Below are 22100 nucleotides of genomic sequence, written 5' to 3'. Positions count from 1 at the left end.
AAAAAAAAAAAAGTATAAAAATAGCTTCCTTTAATCATCATTTTTGCTATTAATTAACTATGAACGATATTGTTGTGGTGCCTAGAATCCCTCCCAGCCAGCTCTGAGGGCCAAGGTGGCCTGTGCCATCTGTTAGTCCCAACTTAATCTGCCCTGTGCCTTCTGTGCCAGTGCCAAGCTATTTCTCCTTGCGCTGTCATGCTGGGTGAGAAGAAAGGGAGACAAAAAAAGCCCAGGCTAGTTTATTTTCTGTTACGAAGCAGTCATGGCCACACGTGTAACTGAACAGATAAGCAGTGGCACGGGCTTAAGGTGAGCAATTTTGCAATAGCCTTGGCATATGAATACAAAGTCACCTCCTGCCAGCATCCCTCCAAAGCAAGGCTCTAAACTGGCTTTTCCTGTGTTTGGCTTTTTTTTTTTTAATATACTGTTAATTAACGAGGCAGAGGCAAAAATACACACAAACACAACGGAATAGTTTTTAACCTGGCTTGATTAATGCTGTCAAGTTGTACATCTGAGTGTGAGCTCAGTGGGACTGTTGCTTTTGTTTAATACCACAAGACACCTCAGTCTGGATTGTTGCATTACAGTACAAATAAAAAACAGAAACAAAACCACATCTGCATCATACAAGGTGAGAAGAATATGAGAATTCTAAATATTTACAGAGAAGGGCAAGTGGGGAAACCACAAAAAATATTTACATAAAAATACATGAGCTTGTCGGCATATACATTTTACACCAGTTCACAAAAAAAGACACTATATAAATTAAAGCGAAGGGAACTCCAAAGGTAACCCAAGACTTTCTGGGATGTTTCTCTCATGCGGCTCAGGGAAAGAAAAATCAAGTCTTCTACAGCAGGAAAATGAACTGCAAAACAACCCTTTTCTCCCCCCCCACCCTCCCCCCTGAACTGGACGAGGCAAGACTCTGCACACAAAGGTATTATGTTGTATGTCTGTTCAAACCAGACCATGCCTTTCAACATTGGGTATCTGTAGCACGAGGCTCTGGGAAAAGAGTTGCATGCCTAAGCCGCCTTTAACAAAGTTAAGTAGAACAATTTCTCATCCAGATTTCCTAACACGTAACACATCACTTCAGTCAATGCCCTGTCAATGTACTGATGAATGGCAGAGTACACATGAGGTTCTGTCCCTTTCTGGGGTTACAGAGGAACAGTATGTTTTTCAAGTTGGTTTTGGTTTTGTGTAGCAACTTACTACCACTGTGCAATCCTTACTGACCCCCCCTCCAATGATGAGCATAAAATGAGGATCTCTGGAAAGACATAGGCACAAAGTTGTGGGTGTTCTGTTGTATATGCATATAGATTTCACCTGATAAGACTCTTTAAAAAATCAGAAATTAATATTTTACTTAAGACTTTGTAGGGGCTAGGTCCTCATTACAGACCTAATGTCTGCACTCCCCCTTTGCCAGGGAAGGTCTCCTATGGGTTGCACGTTCCACTCCAAAGCAGAAGTGAAAATCCAGAATTGGAGTATGCCATTGGACCCTAACTCTTGCATGCACTAGGGAGAAACTCAGCTGAAAACTTAGGAAGTGGCAATTCAAGATGCAGATAGCTTGTGGCAAGGGGATTATTTAAGAACATAGCTGCTCGTCATCTTGCTGGAGATACAGTTAGGCAATAAATTCCTTAATCTGAGCAGAACTAGACTCGCAATAGAGTATTATTTGCGTTGCCATCCCCTCGCTCTCTCCCATTTCTCTGCTAGGACGCTAAGAACTGAACTAAGAACCAACTTACCTCCACATCATCCACCTTCTTACTTAAGACATCTGGTGTAACCTCCCCTCCTTGCTCTGATGCACAATGCCTTTTTTAATCTCAGCTATGATTTCTGGAAAGATACAGCTGGATGTTTTGACTTTATTGTGAATCAATTAATCAGGATGTAGAACTCTTTCTAAGGACCATCAGATTAACCACAGTGCAAGAGCAGAACTGCATAGTTCACTATATGGCTTTGCGTGGCGTGGATGCGGGGATGACTGCTGAATCGTACTAGATGTTTAAGCTATGGGCAGCAGCAACACCAAAAGAAAGGTGCTCATCTGTGTTGTTGTCTGGGAAAAGCTGGTGCCTTAACCTTGGTGTGGTTTTTTGGTTTTTTTTTTTTTTTTTTGTACTTGTGGTTCAAAACACTGGTGTACAGAAGCTAGTTTGGGTTCTCTGAGAGCTTCCAGCCCTTGAAGTACACACTGATGTGGCTGTGTGCAGAGGGATGGGAGGACACTGGGTATTAAGTTTTCTGCTGTGCGTCTTTTTGTAACGGAGACCTCATTCTCAAGAGGAAGGCTGTTTGTAGCAGTCACCTGGGTGTATGTGTGTGCACTTCTAGAAGCTCTTTTTGAAAGGTGCTGAAAGCTTTTGTTTCCCATAGGACGAGAGGGTGCTTAGCACCTGGCACTTCGTACAATGCAGTGAGCTGAAGAGCCCAGGCTCAGGCAGTAGTAGCACAAGACTGTAAGGAACAGAAGTTGTCCAGGCATGGCACTTGATCTCTAGAGGGAGACAGTGGCTTCGAGCAGGAAAATCCAGAGAGGCGCTCACAATTAGTGGGGCTGGGTTTGGTCCCCTCATAGTAGAAGGATAGTCCTGGTTAACATAAGGCCAAAATGGAGGTTAGGAGAGTTGCTGCGGGGGGCAGGAGTGGGGAGTTAAGGCTTTCATGGAGAGAGAGGTTTGACCTACAGCTCTCATTACCTGAATCCCAAATAGCCTGAACCAAACACGTTGTCCCTGCTTCAACTGGAGACCTTGGCAGGTAACTGGCAGCTGTGGGGAGACTGTGCTACAATGGTTGAGGACTGGTACCAGTCCTAACGCAATACACGCCTCTAGTGAGAGAGCACATACTTAAACTGGACTCCCTTGGCGAGCTTGCACCGAGGAATCTGGACAGGTCAGCCTTTCCTAGGGAGTTAGCGAGCAATGTAGACAGGGTGGCTCACCTAATGGCCCCTTTTATGTAATTTTTTTCTTGTTAGTTTTCCTTAGAAGAAAACCTTACAAAAAGCATTCCCTCACAAAAAAACCAACCCCTCTACCTGGTAATTACTCACAAGGAGATCGTGGTAACCTGGATCACAGTGCTGCTTTTTTTCTTTCTTTTTTTTTATGACTGCCAGATTTATTTCTGTAACATGTAAGAACAACTCTTCTAAACAAAATGCTTGAAACAACAGCGTTGCACAGTAAAAGAGGACCATAAGGAAGTGTTACTGAAACAGCCCCAGACAAGGCTACAAGATTAGAAGAAGCAAACAGCTAAAGACAAGTTAGCTACTAGAAGCAGGTTTTCCATATGACTTAAAAGCCCCAAAATAGCCATGAAACTTTTGTTCAAAAAACCATCTAAGGTCCCTTTAACTTTCACAGCTGTGTGCTAACTGCAGGACCTCCAGGTTTTTAATAAAACATTGGAGATTTAAAACAGGTAGAGAAGTTCTTCAACCACACAGAACAGGAAAGGCCTTGGAATTTATCAGTGAACATTTAAAAACTCCTAAATCTCAAGTATTGCTTGCAAGCCCTGTCTGACGAAATGGATGTGCTTTATTTATAAGGTGGGGTTGTAGCGAGTCCTGGGAAGAAGTCTGAGAGGCTGCACATGAGATGCTGCCTGGCTGCTTTTACAATACAGAAAGCTTTTAAATACCTAGGACAATGTTATTAGTGTATTATAGAGTGCACTGGCCTTCTGTCCCTACTGCTAACTGACTACTGGTATGAGCTACGCTTGCGATATGGGAGGCTATACTATTTCACAGCGCACAGACGGCACGTAACTACTCTGTATGTGCCACAATTTCACAGGGATCCCCTTGCCAATACAGAACTTAAAGGTTACAGAAAGCTGTGTCCTGTAGACCTTCAGTTTAAGGTCAATAGGAGCATTCCCTGATCTAAGAGCTGCAGGATCTGGCCCAGGGCAAATAGCTGGTCATGCAGATAACTCGGCACTTACGCAGTTATTCCCAGCTGATAAGTTAGGCTCCAATTTACAAGCTGGACATAATGCTATAGAGATGATTTTTTTAAAAATTATTTTTATAGGGGTTTTTTTTTGGTAGAGAGATGATACTGTCCGGCCAGCCACAACATGGTATTGAATCATCTGGACTGTAGACAGCTTAGCAGTAAAGAGGTATTGGCATGAAATGGGTGTGCTGTTCCCAACTGTGTGTGTATGGTTTGGTGTATTTTTGTGTTTTATTTCTTTTGGTATGAGAAATGCAAACCTGCCCTACTTGGCTTCCATAGCTGGCCTCTGCTTTATAATAGAGAAATTTAAAGTAATTTGATTTCTTGTAGTCAGAAGCAGCTTGTTAAGCAAGCAATTTAAGAAGTGTGTTGTATTTTGAACTTGCTTCAGAGCCTATTCCACAGGCTTGAAGTCAAAACAGGCTCCCACCCACTTCAAAGCAGTTGAAGTGGATCCACTATGCCTAAGCAGTAATTTCCAAGGGAGAGGCAGGACCTTGGCATTCATCAAGAAGAAAATACTTGGGAAGTCCTTCCCCCCTGACCAGCTTTTAGCCCGCTCTTGCTGTGTAACCTCAGAGGGGCCAGAACAGTGGTTCTTCCGAGGCACGTCAGAGACCCTTTCTTGGAAGCTAGCAGTGGGAAGGGCAACTTACTACACACAGGGCTCACAGGGAGAACAGCTGCATGCACAGTCCGTCATGCACAGGACCGCGGAGGCATGGTGAGGAAGCGGTGATAACTGCCAATGTCAAATCTGGGGAAGGAAAAACTCTTCCTTCCTGCCCCCTGCCCCAACAGCATCTCTTTCAGCTCTTCCTGGCCTCTCTGGCAACAACCGTGTGCCAAACAGCCTGCCCTATCGTTCCAGTTGTCTCAAAACTACATGAAAAAGCTATATCTCTACTACATAAAAACAGTGAGTGGTGGGCTGGTAGGGGTGGGGCTGAAGGTGGGTTTGCTTTGCTCATTGGGGCAGGGTTGGGTTTTTTTTTTTTTCCATCACTGAAAAAATAAAACAGTCCGCTGTCCAGCAGAGGCTGCTTAGACTCTATCCCTCCTTCCCCCCCACACCAGCTCACTCGACGTGGACCTCTGTTTCGGGCCTCTGCAAACACAGCTCCGTCGGGAGGAAGGCTCCCTGGCCAAGGGCTGTGGCGTAAGTTCTACTGTGCATGTGGGTAAAACTGGGGGGCACAAACCCCCCTCCTCCAACATAGCCCCCTCTTTGGTGCTGAGGCATGGTATGGTAATCCTCCAAATTATCATACTGGGACACCACAGTCATAGTGCTTTGGCGTTTCCCAAGGGTTTGGTATGGGTAGAGGAGGGCAGAGTCCCTCTCCATGGTTTCGGGGTGCTGCATTCTGAGGCTGTGGCTCCGTTCGGGCTTGGGTGGTGGTGCCATGGGAGAGGCGGCATGCTCCTCGTCTTTATAGCAGTCTCTGGAGTGTTTCTCCATGGATGTGGTGGGCCTGGCTCGAGACCTCTCCAAATCCGGCCTGTCCTCTGCCAACCTCACCTCCTTGTGGTTCAGTCTCAGGGTCTCCTGGTTCGCCGGGATGTACTTGCTGCCCGAGTGCTGGTAACCGAGGGGCTCGGAGGGCTCCGGGCCACCTTTGGGCCTGTAGTCGGGATAAGGGGGCCCATTTTTGGATTCGGAAGGCTGCCTGTGGCTGGCGTCCTGCTGCAAGTGCGTCCTGTGTTCGTTTGTGTTGCAGCCCGGCTCGTGCAGCTTCCTATTCCGGACGCTGCTCTGCTTCTGGGGAAGAGACGGCTTCTCCGACTGCCCGTTCCCGTAGGCGCCGTGGTAGTGGGCTCTGTCCAGCTCTGGCTCGGGGTGCTGCGCGTAGTAACGTTCGTCCCCCTCGGGCGTAGCTGCTTTGGCCGGGTACCTCCCCTCCTTCCCTTCTGCCACCGTGAGGAGGCCAGTTTTCCCAGGATCGGATTTGCTGCGCAAGTGAATGACGTCCAGCCCTCCCATTTCCTCCTGCAGCAGTGGGGCCACGTTATCGTACTGGGACATCACTGGCCCTTTCACTTTCTGGCGCGTGCGGCTCTCCCGGCGAATAGACTGCATGCGGTACTTCTCCATGTCCTCGAGGTCCCACGACATGTACATGTGCTTGATGTCTGGGGCAGGAGGCACGTCTCTGCTGATGAAGCTGTGCTCTTTGCCTGCTAGGTGGCTGATGAGGCCACCCCGCGGGTAGGCAGACAAGCTAGGATAGCGGTACAGGCCCTTGCTTTGCAGCCGGGAGGCGTACGACGCAAAGTCTCGGCCGGGGAGGGGGTGGAAAGGTCTGACCCGCACAGTGCTGTAGGGGTCCAGGTCGTAAAGGCTCCCGTCAGCGGTGGTGTAATAAGAGGATCCAGAAGAGCTGGAATAAGGACTGTACCGGTAATGTACCCGCCCGTTCTCGAAGTAAGGCTGCAGCTGAGTTACGTGGTAGTCGGAGTGGGGCTGATATGGCTTGTACTGATAGAGGGGCCGTGGGCAGTACACTGGCTCGTCATCCGGAGGTACCTCGGTCCGTGAAATGGGAACGGAGCGGATAGCAGAGGCAGCAGGGGTGGGGACGTGCAGCGACTGAACCCTTCGGATAGTGGGGTAGGGTGGAGCGTCGTCAGCGTAGCTGGCGTTACGCAGGCCCGTTGGGCTCACGGAGGACACGAACTCTGTCCGGCTGCGAGGCTTGGAGTGGAGAGCCGAGGTGCTCTTCCCCTGGGTCGTGTAGGTGTTGTAGCGAGTGCCCGCAGAAGTGGGCGTCTCTGACCGAGGAGGGTGGGCTTGGTGCTGGTCAGGCTTGCTGTGGTAGGAGATGTGCGGAGGAACGCTCTCAGGCCTGTACTGATGGATGGAAGCCAGCTTGTGGTGCAGGTAGCCGTCTGGCCCGGAGGGCTCGGGGATGCTCTCTGGCTTGGGATGCGGCACGTACACGGACTGCAGAGAAGTGTGCTTGGGTGGGGGCGGCGGCGGTGGTGGCGGCAGCAGGGCTTCCTCCACAGAGGAAGCCAGCATGGAGGAAGACAGGAAGGTGTGATAATTGGAGTTGTTGATGGTGTCCGTGTTGTTCGAGTGCATGGCGGCAGCAATTTTGCTCTCCAGCGTTCTCACAGGTGGGACGGGGGGTGTAAAGCCATAGGAGGAGTGAGTAGGGACGGACTCGGACCGCAGGTGCAGTGGGGGAGCCCTCGTAGTCTCCCGAGGCTTTTCCAAATGGCTCTGGTGGCCTGTGGGCACAGAAGAGGAGCAGCGGGTGGTAGAACTGCTTTCTGAGACAAAAACAGGAGCAGGCTCAGGTGGCTTTTCAGGTGCGGTTGCACCCCAAACCTACAGGGAAGAAACCAGTAGCAGTTAGAGGTAAGCATCTTTCCTCCCTATTCTGTAGTTACGATATCACAGACGCTCATAGGCTTAGTTCAATTTAAGTTTTTCCTGTGTCTGGTTGGTTTGCTGTGGAGAGCTAGTGCTGCTTGCTGTAGGAGAGATGTCTAGCTTGCCTTTCTCAGCAAGGGCAGCGCGGTGTCTCTGGGAGATTTCAGGACACAAATGGCACGCTCTGCAAATGTCAAACTAGAGAAAGGGGAGGATGTGGCTGTCCCTTTATAGCAACAGGTTAAAACTTTTACACAGTTGCCGCAGTGGTTTTTTTATGTGGTCTGGCTTATAAATGTACTGGTCTTAATGAAAATGTACCTGGATATAAACTCCTCACGCCCTGGTGAGCAGATCAAGTAGTGTAATACAGCAGAAATCCCTTCCTTAAATGTGGGTATGGTGCTTAAGACAGGCTGCAGGCACGCATGCTTCATGGGCAGCAGGTAGTTTGGGTTTCTGAGTGAACGCTTCCATGTCTAACTCACACCAGCAATCTGACCTGCTTTGTTAAAGAGGATGTTGGAAGAGGATACTGTCAGCCTCAGTGAAGAGAAGGTGCAAAATTCTTACTTGTTTCTGAGCGCTTCTAAACTAGCATTCCCTGTATCAGTCACCCCAGCAGATTTTTTTTTTTTTTTTTTTTTTTTTTTCCCTCCCCCTTAAAACCAAGGAGAGCAGCTATATCAGGATGTTCCCTTGTATTAAGAAATTCTCCGCCGCTTTCCGGTAAGGCTGCATCTGTGCCATACACACGTAGTTTCCAGTAACCCCATGCATCCCCTGCCTCTTGCCATGTGGATTTAGACCGACTCTCCCGAAGCTCAGCCTCCTACAATTACAGATTAGCTGCGCACGGACACTGCACTTTCAAGCGTGCGCAAGGCTGGGGGACGCACCCACGTACCTGACTGGAACTACTCGATGCTTTTGCGGAGGCCGCTGGCACTTGTCCCATTGCCGACTGGTGATCTTGCCTCTGCGAGGGGGCTGGCTGGCTGGCTGTGAGCGTGCGTTGCGCAGCTGTAACGGTGACGTCTGCCTGAGTCGTGGCCGGACCTGCTGGCCCGCGGTTAGGCTCAGCTGCTGTTGTCTGGATGGTGGTTAAATACGGCATTGAAGCCAGGGGCGTGCTTTTCTCCCCGGCAGTTACGACAGGAGGAGACTGAAGTTTGTCATCAGCCGTGCAGATAGGAATGTGGTGCTTGTCCCCAGACACGCATGCGCGGAGATGGGGCTTATCTACAGACAAGTCTGTTGTGGGTGGTTCCCAGTCAGGCAGTGCAGGTGGAGTATGGTGGTGTGTGTGCTCCCAGTCTCCAGCGTGGGAGGGGAAGTGATCTTTGTCCCCCGGTTTACCGGGATGGAAGCTGGACTGCTCCTGCTCCGCATCTCTGCTATCAGGCATGTCCCCAGGCATGCCAGTGTGGAGAGGTGGGGGGTCCCAGTTTCCAGGTGCACCTGGTGGGTGGTTCTGCTCCCCGGGTGTGCTGCTACCTTGGAAATCCTGCTCTACTGGTGCACCAGTCTGGAAGTGAAGTCGGTTCTCGGGCAGACCAGTGTACAGGTGGAGCTTGTCTGGAGCACCAGCAGAGAGATGGAGCTTTTCTAGAGCTGTGCCAGCTTCAGCCTCTCCGTAATTTGTGCTTTCAGAATGAGCATCTCCTGGCCTTTTCTGAGACTGAGCAGATGCTTGCTGTGCGGACTCGGCTAACGCTAGGGCTAGCATGCGCGCTGCATTTTTCGGAGGAGGAGGAGGGATAAGAGACACAGAACTGACGGGAACAGGATCCTGGGGGGAGTCGAGGGCAACTGCTCCTAATGGGGGGAAAATTGAGAGAGAGAGTGATTTTATGTTACCCAATAAGGAGAGTGACCTAACCTTAATGACTATTATAAAAAAATAGATGCTTTCCACGCTTTCACAGTGGCAGTTCCTTCTGATGTGAAACACTCTATCTTCTGTCTCACATGCAAACGCTGTTCAATAGCACAGCAGTTCATCACAAAAAAGGAAAAAACACAAGAGATTGTCTAAAGGCTCCTCTTGCATTTCTAGAGAGGTAGGAAGTAGGTAGCAGAGAAAGAGATACCCTTACACAATTTTGATCATAAGGTTTTAGGCGAAAAGGTCCCTTCTTCAAGTGTTGGCAGATTTTTAATTTAAAAAAAGAAAAGTCTTAGATGGCCTGTTGGCTGAAATGATTTAGAAGGACATGCTATAGATTTTCACGTATGACAGGATGGGGGGGGGGGGGGGGAAGTGGTATACAAAGTATTATGGAAAATTATCTGAGATTTGTGTGATGTAGGGAGAAAGCAAAGGTTAAGACCTTACTGATCTGCACAGCCCTGCAAGACACTTGTGATCAGAACTGACGGGCAATCCCCTCTCCTAAAAGGCACGCAGAGGAGGATGTTTTTGAGAGCAGGTCCCCTTTGGAACTTAAAGAAAGAATGGAGGAAAATGCACTGTACCTGGCTGTGTGTGTCCAGTGGGTACAGTCTTATTCTGACTGCTTGACATTGGTCTCTCCCCTTCTTCTGGCAACTCGGGTTTGCCAGCAGCCACTAGCTGGCCATGCTGTAGCTCTTGGTGGGTTCCTTCCCCTGCTCCTGTTTCACTGTTTTTCAGGGGCAAGGACATCTGGGTTGGGGACCTGTTTGTGATTTCAGTGATGCCAATCCCTTTGCTCCAGCTGGAAGCAGAGGAGTTCCTGGATGTGATGGGCGCTCCTCCAGTCGCTTCTGACACGCGGCTGGGCAGTGTGAAGGAGATGGGTTCTGATGTAGTCAGTGGTGGAGATTTGATGGGCTTTCGCCCCATCTTGGGTGAAAAGGCATGGGGTTTGCAGGCCTTCTCTTCGGTTGGGCTCAGGTCCAGAGTAAAGAAGGGGCTCATCTTCTCTTGGAAAGGGGAGACTGGCTCAGAGCTCGTGGCACTGCCTGGTGTCTGGGACTGGCTGCCTGATTCTAAATCCTTCTTTACTAGGCTTGGCTTCTCCTTATTTATGCCGACTGACTCCAGCAGGGAGGTACTGCTATCCAGGCACTCGGACTCTGCTTGGGGTGGGCTGCACTGAAAAGACATTGGGTCAAAATCCAGGCTAGCGACTCCGATATCCGGTGGGCTCAGGTCAACGTCTTCAGCAGATCGAGGAGAAATCAGGGCAGGAACGTGGATGAGCCCCTCATCCCCATCGCTGTCATGGTCGTGGGGAAGGTTGTCGTAAGAATTGCAGCGATTCATGTTTCCTAAGAGCTCTCCATTGAAGGAAGCAGACAATGCATCACTGCTGGACCTAGGTCTTCTGGGTCGAAACAGTTTAGATTCACCTAGGAATGAGTAGATACGTACGGGTTAGTGTCAAAATCTTACTGTCTAGGAGGGGATGGTTCGGTGTCGTTTTTAAAGTAGTCTTAAGGCAGCGTGCAAGACGCTCACCTGGTGAACTCTAAACACAAAAGTAATGTAGCTAGCAGTAACTGTTTATTATGTTTGCTCAAACTCTTTTACAGCAGTTGTCAGGTTTGATCTACGCTGTGTGCAAAAGCAAAACTAGTTTAAATGTGTTTTACACTTCAGGCTTTCTGAGAAAGCATTTTCCTTCCCAATGCTGTCTTTTCCACCTTAGAATAGAAAGGGGAGAGGGCAAGGAATGAATGTAAGCGGTACTGGCTATACAAAAGCAAGAGATTTGCTTTTTTTACCTTGGAAGGAAAATAAAGACCTGATGAGCATTTCTCTGTGATGCCCATCTGTTTTGGGCAGCAGTAAGCCGCTTTGTTAATTAGCAAGTCCAGCTTTTACTGGAGGGGTGGAAAATCTGCCCTGTTGAATATCTGCAGTCAGTAATGTCAAACAGCCTTTTTTAATCCACACACATGAAAAGCACAGGTACTGTTTTGTCTTACCATCAACAGCATGCAGAGAGGTAAGCGATTCTTCGCTTTTAGCTGAGCGAAGAGTCCCACTGTCTCCTCGTCCACCTAGGGAAATGCAACCAGGACAGTGAAAAGCTGAACTGTAAAAGTGGTTTATATTTAGCTATGTAATGGTGGCAGGAAACACACAAATGGGTTTCTAGCGCCAGTACCACTGTCCTGAGAGTAAAAGTTCTCTCACAAGTGAGTAAATCAATTTTTGATAGTCATTTTACAGACTGGGGAAACGTTTCCCAGCCTGTCAGCTGCAGGAGTTACCGTTTTGGTAGGTTACAACTCCCCACATCATTCTGCTACAGATTCTGCCTGGATTTACCTGTGATAATTGTTGGCTCCTGCCAGCAAACAAAACCCCTTAAAAATGGGGAATAAAGTAACATTTACACAACTTGTTTTATGAGCACTGAACAGGTATGACTTCAGTGCTCCAAGGAGACAGTCTTAAAGGACATTCATAGAATGTCTTTGAAAATGGCACCGGGGAGAAGATGGGATAAAAGGCCTCACTGGCCCATGTTTAGGGATTTGTGGTGTGTTTTACTGCAAAAACATGTTGTTGCTGGTTTTAAATTTGGAAAGAGATGGTAAACTGTACATGGAAAGGGCTGAGACTTCAGTCCACGTACAGTGGATGTGGCTACAGAAGGTTGTTGGATGCCTTCTCTAGTTACAGTGGTACAGCTTTCGGGGTGAATGTGTTTGTGGCAAAGTGTCTTTACGTAGTTAAATTGTGTGTCTTTTGAGAGCAGCATCTTTCAAAAGCTACTCTGAGAAAAGCGTTAGAGGTAGGTGCTCTAGCAGGTTTGGCTCTTGAGCTAACGTGAGATCCATTTAGGAAAGACAGCAGTTAACTGAAGGTGTTATGCACGGCTTGAACGCTAGAAGGAGATAAAAGCACACTGTAAACATGAAATCTGCATTGCTGAAAACCCCAGTTTTTTGGAAGCTGGATTTGCACCCTTACCTGCCAGGGCTATGGCTTTCATTTCTGAGGGCTCGCTGGGATTGCGCTGTAGTTTGCGTTTGGACACAGATGATGATTTTCCCAGGTTGAAGAAGGAACGCCAACTGCCAACTGGCGATTTCTTCATCTTGCTGGGCGGTCTTTTTCTGGAGTGAGAAAATAGAGCAAATTGTGTTGGAGGGGGAAGCTGCGTTTAGCTCCTGCTGCTGGTTGTTGGTTATTAGCACTATCTGGTTTCTGCTGAAACAAAGCTTAGAAACTTCGTCTCTTTTAAATAGCTGAGGATGTTTTCATTCTTACAGCCCAGCCCTAAAGCCTTGCTGGGTAAATTCCACCAAACTACGCAAAGCGGGTGCAATGTAGGTGAGCAAATGTACTGCCCATACACGTGCAGTACAGCAGCTAAGGGATGGCTTTCAATTAGCTGGCAGATGCACCATTTCTCTGAGGAACTGTGCAGCCATAAAAGGTATTCAAAAGCATCTCTCTCTCATGCTGTAAAATTACATTTGCCTCCTCCCACTGCCATATTTAGTGTCATCAAGTCTGTCCAACTGCTCCACTTCGAGGGGAACCGGGGTTTGTTACAGGCACTTAGTCCTGAAATCTAGAAAACCCCAATGTTTCCAGGTGTTCACCCTGTTTACATTTCTGTATGCATGACTAGTACAGGCATCTATATGCATCACATATGGCCTGGCTTTATACATTTAATGATAACGCTGCTAAAAAGGAGGGAGTGGCACAGAAGTTACATGGCTAAACTAAGTCCACCAGACAACTGATGTAAGCTGAATCCTCAGAGAGTCCAAAGCAGGTGGAAAACTGGCTACAATGCTTTACATAGGACAGGCATAAGTCAATATTGGCAAGTTTTTGCTGTAATCAAAAAAACCCCAGTTATGACACATGCTGGAAAGCAAACTTGTCTCTACCTTTCAGATGGAAAGTCTATGACCGTGTGGAATTTCCCCTGTAAAGCTGCAGGGCCTTCTCCCACTTCTATGTATTTGCTGTCTGCCACGATGGGAGAGTTGATCTGGGCTTGTGTCCGTGCCTGTGCCTCCTCCAGCGTGAGCAGCTTTGTGGAAGGAGAGGACACCAACAGAGACTTGGGCCGTGATAAAGAACTGTGCCCTGTAAGGGAAAACCACAGGCAAAAGGGAAAATCAGAAAACAGCAGTACAGAGATCAAAGCTTGGGGTCTGTGTGTCTAGGGAGGTGCTGTATTTTTCTAGATCTTTGTTATCCCAGCCACTAGAAGATGTGGTCAAAATAACCATTCCGTCAGAGGTATGCCTGTGACAAAAAAAAATTAAATTCTCATAACTGAGAGCAGCTTAGTGTATTTTAAAAAGACAAAAAAAAAAAAGGCGGAGGGAAGCAGGTAGGTTAGAAACCTTCACTGACATACTTTACTTAAGCTTCATTTGTATGCAAAAGCCTGTGAAGAAAATGATAGTTTTTCTTCCTACAAAGCTTGGCTTTGGTCCTTCCCAGGTTCCACCTCTGAGTGCAACAGGAAACGCCACGTGCGACTGAAGTTGCTACGAACTAACGTACAGATGGACAGAGGACACAGAATCTAGCTGTGTTGTCTTGCCTTTGGCCTTTTTACGGCTTGTGCTTGTTTTTGGAGATGAACATGTCAATTTTTGTAAAAGTAGTTGCTGTTGCCTCCTGCTGCTAGGATCTGTTAAGTCAGCTTGCAGCATAGAGGAGACTGCTAACAGAGGAGCACAAGGAGCCTGTTGTAAAAGCAGCTGTCTTTTTTGTTTGCCCTTGCTTGTTGTGCGAGCGTTTATATGGTTATTCTCGTGTGAGTTAAGGGGTGCGGGGGGACAGATGTCATCCCATCAACACCCTGGTTGGTTCCATTCCTACTACTGTCCCTTCAGCATCACAGCCCTTGGGTGAAGTCTGTGCAGTCTCGTGCGTGTTTGCCACTGTAAATGCTATTGCGGGTGAAGTTTGGCTTCCGGCTGTCTTTGCAATAGCCTTACCTGGAAATGGCTTAAAGCAGGCTTGGGAATGCCACTTACACCTCTTAGGGGTGGGTACAGGCAAGAAGATGCGCTCAAAACCAGCGGCTCTTGGAAGCACCGGAGAGGATGCTGCCTTGCTGTAGCACAGTATTCCTGTGCTTAGCTGCTAGGCTGTGAAACAGCCTGACCCTTCTCCCTGCCAGTTTTGTGTCAAAGCACACTGAATGCAGAATGACCAAGTCATTAAACAATTAGCCGAATTTACATGGTCCATTCTAAGCCTGGATAATCATTTGGCTTGGATTCTTAGCATGCTTATCTTCCCCTGGCAGAATGCAGCCTGCTGTGGGCTATTACTGTTCAGCCAAGCTAACCTCTGGCTCCTATTGACTTAAAATTGCCTTCCAGCAGGAACAAAAGTTGGACTTCGAGCAACTCGGCTATCCTAAGTAGTAGGTAGGGCTTGTTTAAAAGTGGGGAGCAGCAAATATACTGGAAAAACAGCTATCTGTACTGCACAGGTGGTGGTAACTGCACTGACTCTGCACATGTCATAGGAAGGGCAGGTTATCAAAGCAGATGGTACACACTTAATGCTGCTTAGGAGTAGTAATGGCTTGTGGTATCCATGTTTGTTGATCTAACAGAGAGAGTAAACTTTCCTCCTGGTGCAACTCTGCTTGTTTTCAGTGGAACAGGTATACTTAATGGTCTTAGCAGTTACGCAAGGGAATTTGTAGGTTCCAAGGCTGAATGATGTTTCGAGTGCTCCAGGGTTGGCCACAAATGTGTCGTTGCAGTTTGTTCCTCATCCTAAAGCCACAAATCAGCAACACGAGCAGAGAACTGGGCAATAGCTGTAGGGCCAAGGCAGACTGAGCCATGTGGCTGGATGGCCCTGCTAATTAAGCCATACAGACTATGCAGAAGAAATAACCAGGACAGCAGATGTCAAAATATTCCCTGTTAAGAGCAAGACTAAGTTTCTTAGTGTCAACATTACCGAGTACAGAGAGCTTTCTTTGAATCAGTTCATTTCTGTTTATGTTCCAAGGTGCTGATAAGGGTAGACAGATCACGCATTGTGTTGTACTGTAAGATAGCTCAAATGGATAAGCATGCAGGAGCATCGATGACGACTGTTTTAAAAAGAAGGAGGGGCAATTCCTTACAATTTCTCAGTGCTAGGGCATAAAAGTAGCAGCCAAACATTAAGATGTGCACTGCTGTAGAGCATCATTGCCTTCTGAGAAAGGTACTGACAGCACTTTCTAAAACCGGGCTATACTGGGCAGGTTCTAACATCATAACCCTGGAAATCTGTCCTCTAGGTTACAGTAAAAACACATTTGAAATGTCTCAGGGGAGGCTCAGATACCCATGAAATGTCTGCTACCTGTTTTAATCAAGGTAAAACTAGTGGAGGAAGACACATACCTGCTCCATCTCGTATGACTGAGCTGAGTTTGGAACTGAAGAGGACGTCCACGTGGTTCAAGATGAATTCCACAACTACCGACTGGATCCGCACCTCCATGAAGGCAGCTGTTCCACTGAAGCAGGCAGACTCTATCTGCTTTGATCTGAAGAAAAGGCAGATTAAATGAAACACAGCCAGCCAGAAGAACACGGGAAGATGCGCCCCTTTTGGGTAAGGCTTTGGCACGTGTTGAGAGCTATTGTGCCTGGTTGCTCAGGCAGACAAGACTTTAAGGGCAGTTAAGAGGCTAAATCTCATCAAAGCATTACACAAATGATTAGTGATTTATATGCAGATTTGGGGTTCAGGTTTGAGTCTTATTGAAATGGTAAGAGGAATGCAGGGTCTAGAAGGAAAAGAAGTGTGTGGCAGGTCCGGATGGAGGTAGACAAACTGCATATGCAAAGTGGCGAGCTTTTTGTTAGCTTATTTCCAGATATTGTGAATGGCAGCAGTTTAATGCAGTGGCATTGTACAAAGTCCACTGTGGCCTTCTAAATGTGATTTTTTTCCTCTAGCAGGGAATGTCTCCAACTGATCCTGCCCAGCAAGCACCCCGATATTCACAAAAGCAAACTCAAACGAGATCATTTGACTGCTTGTGGGTGTATTGCCAAAAAAGAGAAAGAGCTTACCCTCATTAACTGCACACAGGGGAATCTATGACTCAGATTTCTCAGGATGGTAATAAAAGCAGTCCAGAAATCAATACAATAGAGGCCAGGGTGTTTTTGTGGTTTTTTTTCTTTCTTTTCTTTTAAAGCAAAATTTTTAAATTACACCATTAACTTTAAACTACCCTATTATGCACATTCAAAACAAATTTTAGGGGACAGATTTTCCAAGATCATTTCCATAAGTTTGAATTTTTGCAGCCAAAAGCTGTCAGTCTAGAGACTTATGCAGTGGGAAATCAGTGACGCCACTGAACAAATTTTCCTGGATGATCAAGGACACACTAGTCTCATCTAACCAGGAGAGGGGAAATTATCACCTAGGAAAGAGGGGTGGAGGGAATCCTTCCTTGCCACTACTGAACTGCAGTCAGTGGAACTGCACTGCAGCGAGACAGAATAATACTGGGGTGTTCTCTCTGGCCAGGTGCTTCTACTGACAACAGCAGGGGGCTATTTTACATCACTAGTTCAGGAGCATGCCCGTTGGTCTCAAACTCCTGCTTAAAATAACTTCCTATTAGAAATTTTACAGGAGGAGAAGAGCACATTGGATGGAAGAAAGGAAAATCTCTTTCTCAACGGTCAAAAGTAATGATTTTTCTGGAGAACAGGTATCTGTCTGGTTTTTTTATATTTATAAAAAGCTTATCTTGTATTGAAATGAGAAACAAAAAAAGAGTACCTTAGGAGGTTTGGAGCCCAGACGATTGCTAAGTTCTTAGTGTGCATATTTGTGATGGAGCAGTAATCAGCTAGACGAGCTAAGTGTCTCATTAGGAACTCCAGCGTCCTGGAAAACAGGAGATAGGCAAATGTTCAGCACCGATGAGCAAAGTCACGCTGCAATTTACAAAACAAACCTCAGTTCATTATTTTCTTTTGGTTTGACAGCTAACAGAAAAAAATGTTGAACTATGTATGCTAAAACTGATGCTCAAAGCTATCTTTAGCAAATAATTACACTGGGGGAGAGCTGAGGGGAGTCTCTCCTGATTTGTCCAGGCTCAGTGAAAAGATGGCCTAAGCATCTGCCCTCAGTCCAAGGGCTGGATCCAGCAAACACTGAGAAGGACAGGGGTAATCTAAATGCTACCAGCACAGCAGGATCTAGAAGCAGAGTGCCCTGGAACTTCACCGCTTGGCTGCTTTCCTGTAACACTGTGCGACAGAAATGCACTGTATGGGACAGCGCTGCAGTGCTCATTAGATAGGGGTGGGGAAGGATGGAGAACGGTAATCCTGCTAAGGGGGGGAATATTTCTTTAGACACCCCAGGATATTGAAAACCAGCAAATTGTATCTGAGTTCTACTTAAAAAATTACTGGCTACAGGTTTTTTATAGGTATATAAGACACAAGGTTAAATGTCAGAGGCTTCTTCTGTTCACATAAAAAAAAAAAAAAAAAATTTTCATATTAAACACTGCTGTATACCCAGGAGGAGGAGGGAGCACAAGGTGGTAATGAAAATGCTGATGTATCCTCCTCAGTGCTGTTGCTTGGCAGCAGCCCTGGCTTGTGCATGTCTCAGTGTGTACCCTTTTCTTGGTGGGGGAGCAGCATGGCGGGGTCTGGGGCTCAAAATTCCACAAATGCACAAGGCCTGAAGTGAACAGGGATATTTCTGGCTGGAAATAAAATGGACAGTTCTAGCTTAAGCTGCCAAAGGCCAGTTAGTTACCTGCATAGAACTTCTCATCTCAGAGTAGCAGAAGAATAAAGTGTTTTTTATCTTTTTCAAGCAAACCTCAGCGAAGGAGGAGAGCAGCAGCCCTGTCCCTCTACATCATTTTGCATCCACGTGGCCACCCTCTCTGGTCTAAGACTAAGGCCCCCACACAGGCATCACCATCTCCAAGTTATACAAGTGTGTTCACCCCATAAAATAAGAGTCACTTTAGAGAAAAGGGGGAATGCACCAAAGAAAAGGAGATGAAGATGATGATTAGTTTAGTTTGGAGAAGGGCCTCTTCAAGGCCCTGCCCCCAAAGTACCAGCTATTACCCTAATTAGTTACTGTTATTTAAATAGCAAGTGGCACACCTTTATAGCTTCTAATGCATTAGTTAAGATTAATGACCATATAATGAGTTATTGATATTCAGATAACCTATACTATAATTGTCCAGCTAACTACCAGACATTGCAATAATTAAAAGTTAAATATTTATTAGCACAAATTTTTAGAAATAGCTATCAATATCCAAATAATTATCTTCATGCATTGCAACTCGCCATATCTATACCACTCAGGGTACAGAATCATAACTGGTTCTGCAAATTAACATGCATTACAATAACAAATTAATAAGCTAATTGTCAATGATGATAAAGTATTACCAGTAGAGATCAATAGCCATCTGCATACTCTTATCAATGGTCACCTAAACCATTCAGGTCCCAGCATCACAATTGGTGCAGCTAATTACAATAGTTATTGATATTTAAATAACTTTCAACATACACTGTAATTAGCTATTTATACCAATTACGATACATAAATGGTGAAGACTACTTACCATACATCATTACAATAATTAGTTAGTTATTAATACTATTTAAAGAATCATTAACATATAGTATTTAGTTATTAATACCAATCACCATACTTTGTCTGATGCCTTTTTACCATACCCTGCCCTGATTTTTAATACTAAAGACCATTAATGTGTTGTTATACTTAGTCAAGACTCATTACCATGTATCACCGATTAGTTTGAATATATTATTATAATTAGTTATTCTACTAGAGCATTGTTATCATTTGCTAGTTACTATTACTGCTGGGGGCAGGGTGTGCAGAACTGGAGACAAAATACACTTGACTAAATTAAACTGAAGGCCTGAACCAATTTTTTGGCTACATTTCACTTTTTTAAATTGTCATTCCTAGAGCTGGTATTGTACCTCCCTGCCCCCACTCCGCAATAAAACTATTTCCTTAGCGATAGCAGCCAATTCTGACATAACAAGCTTGTATTCACCTCTTTCTTATACGTCGTTTCCAAGGAAATCAAACAAGACTATGCGAAGTGTATAGTGTTTGTCTGGTAATGCTAATTAAAATATAAATCAACTTTATATCGCCATAAACCATTTTAATACACAGAGGCACAGTGCAGCTATCTTGAGAGGGAGAACTGGAATCGTTCGTTCCCGAAATGCTAGCAATAATAAAACACCGAGCTATAACCGGAGTAAAGGCTGCACTAACCTGTAGTGAGGAGGGGGCAGCTGTTGGATGACATCATGGATTTTAACCAACCGTTCTTCATCTGTAGCAGCAGAAACAGCGTCCTGGAAGAAGGCAGAAAGGGGTTTAGCTGCCAATAAGACTAGATACCTGCCACAGCATCCTGAACCACCTGGCTGATAGTACTGTTCCTCGGGATTTTGTTGCTCTGCTCTACCTTTGGAGAGGCAACTGTCTCTTGGGGACAGACCGGCACAAAGATAATGTGAGAAAGGCCAAGTAGATCAAGATCTGGGCCACTTTATGGCTGAATTGTTCAGAGCAATTCCTTGCAGAGGACGTTCAGCTCCAAGTAGCATTTGCTTCTAATCCCGCTCCTGTTCGAGGAATCACTGGGGAATGGCAAACGACAGGGGAATTCTTGCAAAGCATTGTTAGTGTCCCGAGTAACCTTCTACTGAGGCCCCAAAAGTGGAATCAATATGGTGTGGCACAGGGGACAAAGGCACGCGTGCGTAAGCCTACAGGGCAAACAGAAAAGGGACCTCAAACCTGGGGCACCGCTGCACTTTTGAAATGGCAGAATGCCACCAGCAGTGGGAATTTGGTGTGTGGGCAGCACAAACTGGATTGGTGTTAGGCCGGTAATTTTGGAGACAGGCGCTTCTGATCTCTCTAAAAACACCACCTTAAGCAGAAGTAAAACAAAAAAAGGTGCGTGGAAGACAGATTCAGCTTGCTGCTGGCTCCTTTTCGGTATTTCTCTGTTCCACCTGTGTAGACGAAGTCACGCTGAAGTGGAAAGTGAAAGGCATTGCCTTGTACTCACCGAGAACTTCTCATAGAGTTGATAGGTCAGCAGAGGGTTCGGGAGTTCGCGGAAGTACAGTTTGCAGAGGGAGCCCACGCAGTGAATGTCTTGGATGTAAATATCCTTTGTCAAGTCAGGAATCTGCTCGGAGTCAAACTCGTGGCTGGAAATGAGAACAGAAAAATGGGCAAAGGAGTTTGAAAAGGAGGAATGAAAATAAAACCCAGCGCAAATTACAGTCGAGAAAAGCAAGGGTTTCCTGATTTGTGGGAAAAAATAGTCACCAAAGCCACATGACCCATGGTTGTGGTGCTGCTAGAGTGGATTTTTCCAAAAATGAGACCCCCCCTCACCCAACAAGGCATTTTCAGTTAGTTTTACAACTGATTGGCTAGTCTGCAATCCCTTTTGCTTTTCACAAAGTCATCAGAGAATGTCTTCCACGACCACGGAGACAATCTGAATATTTAACTCCCAAGGGCTGGGACTGGGAGCTGCAGGAGGAGGAGTGCCCGCAGGTCTGAACGAAAGCTGCTGTCCCTTTGCATTTCAAAGGCCTGGAAATTTAAGCGATAAAGCAATGCGGAGCAGCAGTACCATCGGCAGCTGCTGCACATGGAAACTAGCGTGTGCAGCAATTCCTTGGGGACAAGCTGGTGAGCTGAGCACGCCTCTGCTACAGGGTGGAGAGAGCCAGCAACCACATGAAGAAAATCCCCGAGCAGTCCCTTGGTTTTCAGAGAGAGAAAAACCAAAATCACAAACATTTATGAAATAAAAGCTGAGCGTAGAAGGCCAAAGGCTGCCTTGCTGCTAGAATATCTGCATGGAAAGTGCTGTTTCAAATTAGCAGGACAGATTTGCAGGGACTAGCCTGGTGAGTCAGGCCACGGGGAGCTGGGAGAATACGGCCGCTCTCGCTGAAGCTCGGTTTCCCTACAAGGGTCTTTAAGTCAAGTCGTAAACCAAAACGGCTTATCATCAACGCAGGGAGTCATCCTGTCTACACTACAACCACAACAACGTCGGGGGCTTGGTGGCAACATCCCTGGCCTCTCCCCCTGTCCAAGCCAGGCAATTTGTAATGCAGAAGATGATAAAACATGCCTTCAGCACAGCGCAAAGGCCGAGCTCGCCTCTCTCTGCCTACAGAACAGAACCAGTTTGTACCTGTGCCCAAGGCACCAGGCGTATTTGTAACTGCAGCGGTCAACTGTACATCCCTTACAGGATCGGGAAGGAGCTCCTTCCTTCCCCTAGACGTGAAGGCTGTGTGAGGGAAGCCATTCATACCACGCCAGACTGGGGGGCAGAAGAGGTCTCTACTTCTTCAGACAAGGGGGTGAACAGTCCACCCCAGTTCCTCAGCCCAAAGACAGCACAGAAGGAAATTAAGGTTTTTGTTTTCCCCAACTGATGGATTGCCTGTAGCCACAATCCTCAGTGTTCAGTATATACTGCTCCCACAGGCATGTTCTGACTCATCACTTACTCATATCTGGGACAGAAACTTATTTCCTGCACTTGGCTCCACAGAAGAAGAGGGAGCTCAGAAGGGAGATCAGGGAAAGACACCAACCCACCCCACACAAATACACTCAGCCTTGGCTGAAATTCTCTGGCCATATCCTGCCCTACTCC

The 22100-nt window shown here is 46.6% G+C and overlaps 1 protein-coding gene and 1 long non-coding RNA gene across 9 annotated transcripts in view; one reads left to right on the top strand and one right to left on the bottom strand.

Moving 5' to 3' along the window:
* LOC138686202 (uncharacterized) overlaps positions 1-22100 on the top strand; it is a 49739-nt gene that overhangs the window by 19283 nt on the left and 8356 nt on the right. For both annotated transcript variants that reach the window (XR_011325576.1, XR_011325575.1), the window contains exon 2: positions 15709-15949. This is a non-coding gene — a long non-coding RNA (uncharacterized lncRNA). The remainder of the gene's footprint in view (positions 1-15708; positions 15950-22100) is intronic.
* Positions 479-22100, bottom strand: part of ARHGAP32 (Rho GTPase activating protein 32) — a 259692-nt gene continuing 238070 nt past the window's right edge. For all 7 annotated transcript variants that reach the window (XM_069788197.1, XM_069788195.1, XM_069788198.1 and 4 more), the window contains 10 exons: positions 20478-20622; positions 19670-19752; positions 17138-17245; positions 15736-15881; positions 13249-13450; positions 12314-12459; positions 11320-11394; positions 9883-10740; positions 8312-9222; positions 479-7359 (listed from right to left, as the gene is read on the bottom strand). In XM_069788197.1, the coding sequence (XP_069644298.1) occupies positions 5104-7359; positions 8312-9222; positions 9883-10740; positions 11320-11394; positions 12314-12459; positions 13249-13450; positions 15736-15881; positions 17138-17245; positions 19670-19752; positions 20478-20622 (4930 nt within the window). In that variant the 3' untranslated portion in view covers positions 479-5103. The remainder of the gene's footprint in view (positions 7360-8311; positions 9223-9882; positions 10741-11319; positions 11395-12313; positions 12460-13248; positions 13451-15735; positions 15882-17137; positions 17246-19669; positions 19753-20477; positions 20623-22100) is intronic.

This window comes from Haliaeetus albicilla, chromosome 7 (assembly GCF_947461875.1).
Source record: "Haliaeetus albicilla chromosome 7, bHalAlb1.1, whole genome shotgun sequence".
Lineage (NCBI taxonomy): Eukaryota > Metazoa > Chordata > Aves > Accipitriformes > Accipitridae > Haliaeetus > Haliaeetus albicilla.
The sequence above is the reverse complement of the archived record's forward strand: the minus strand, read 5'-3'. Positions and strand labels throughout refer to the sequence as shown.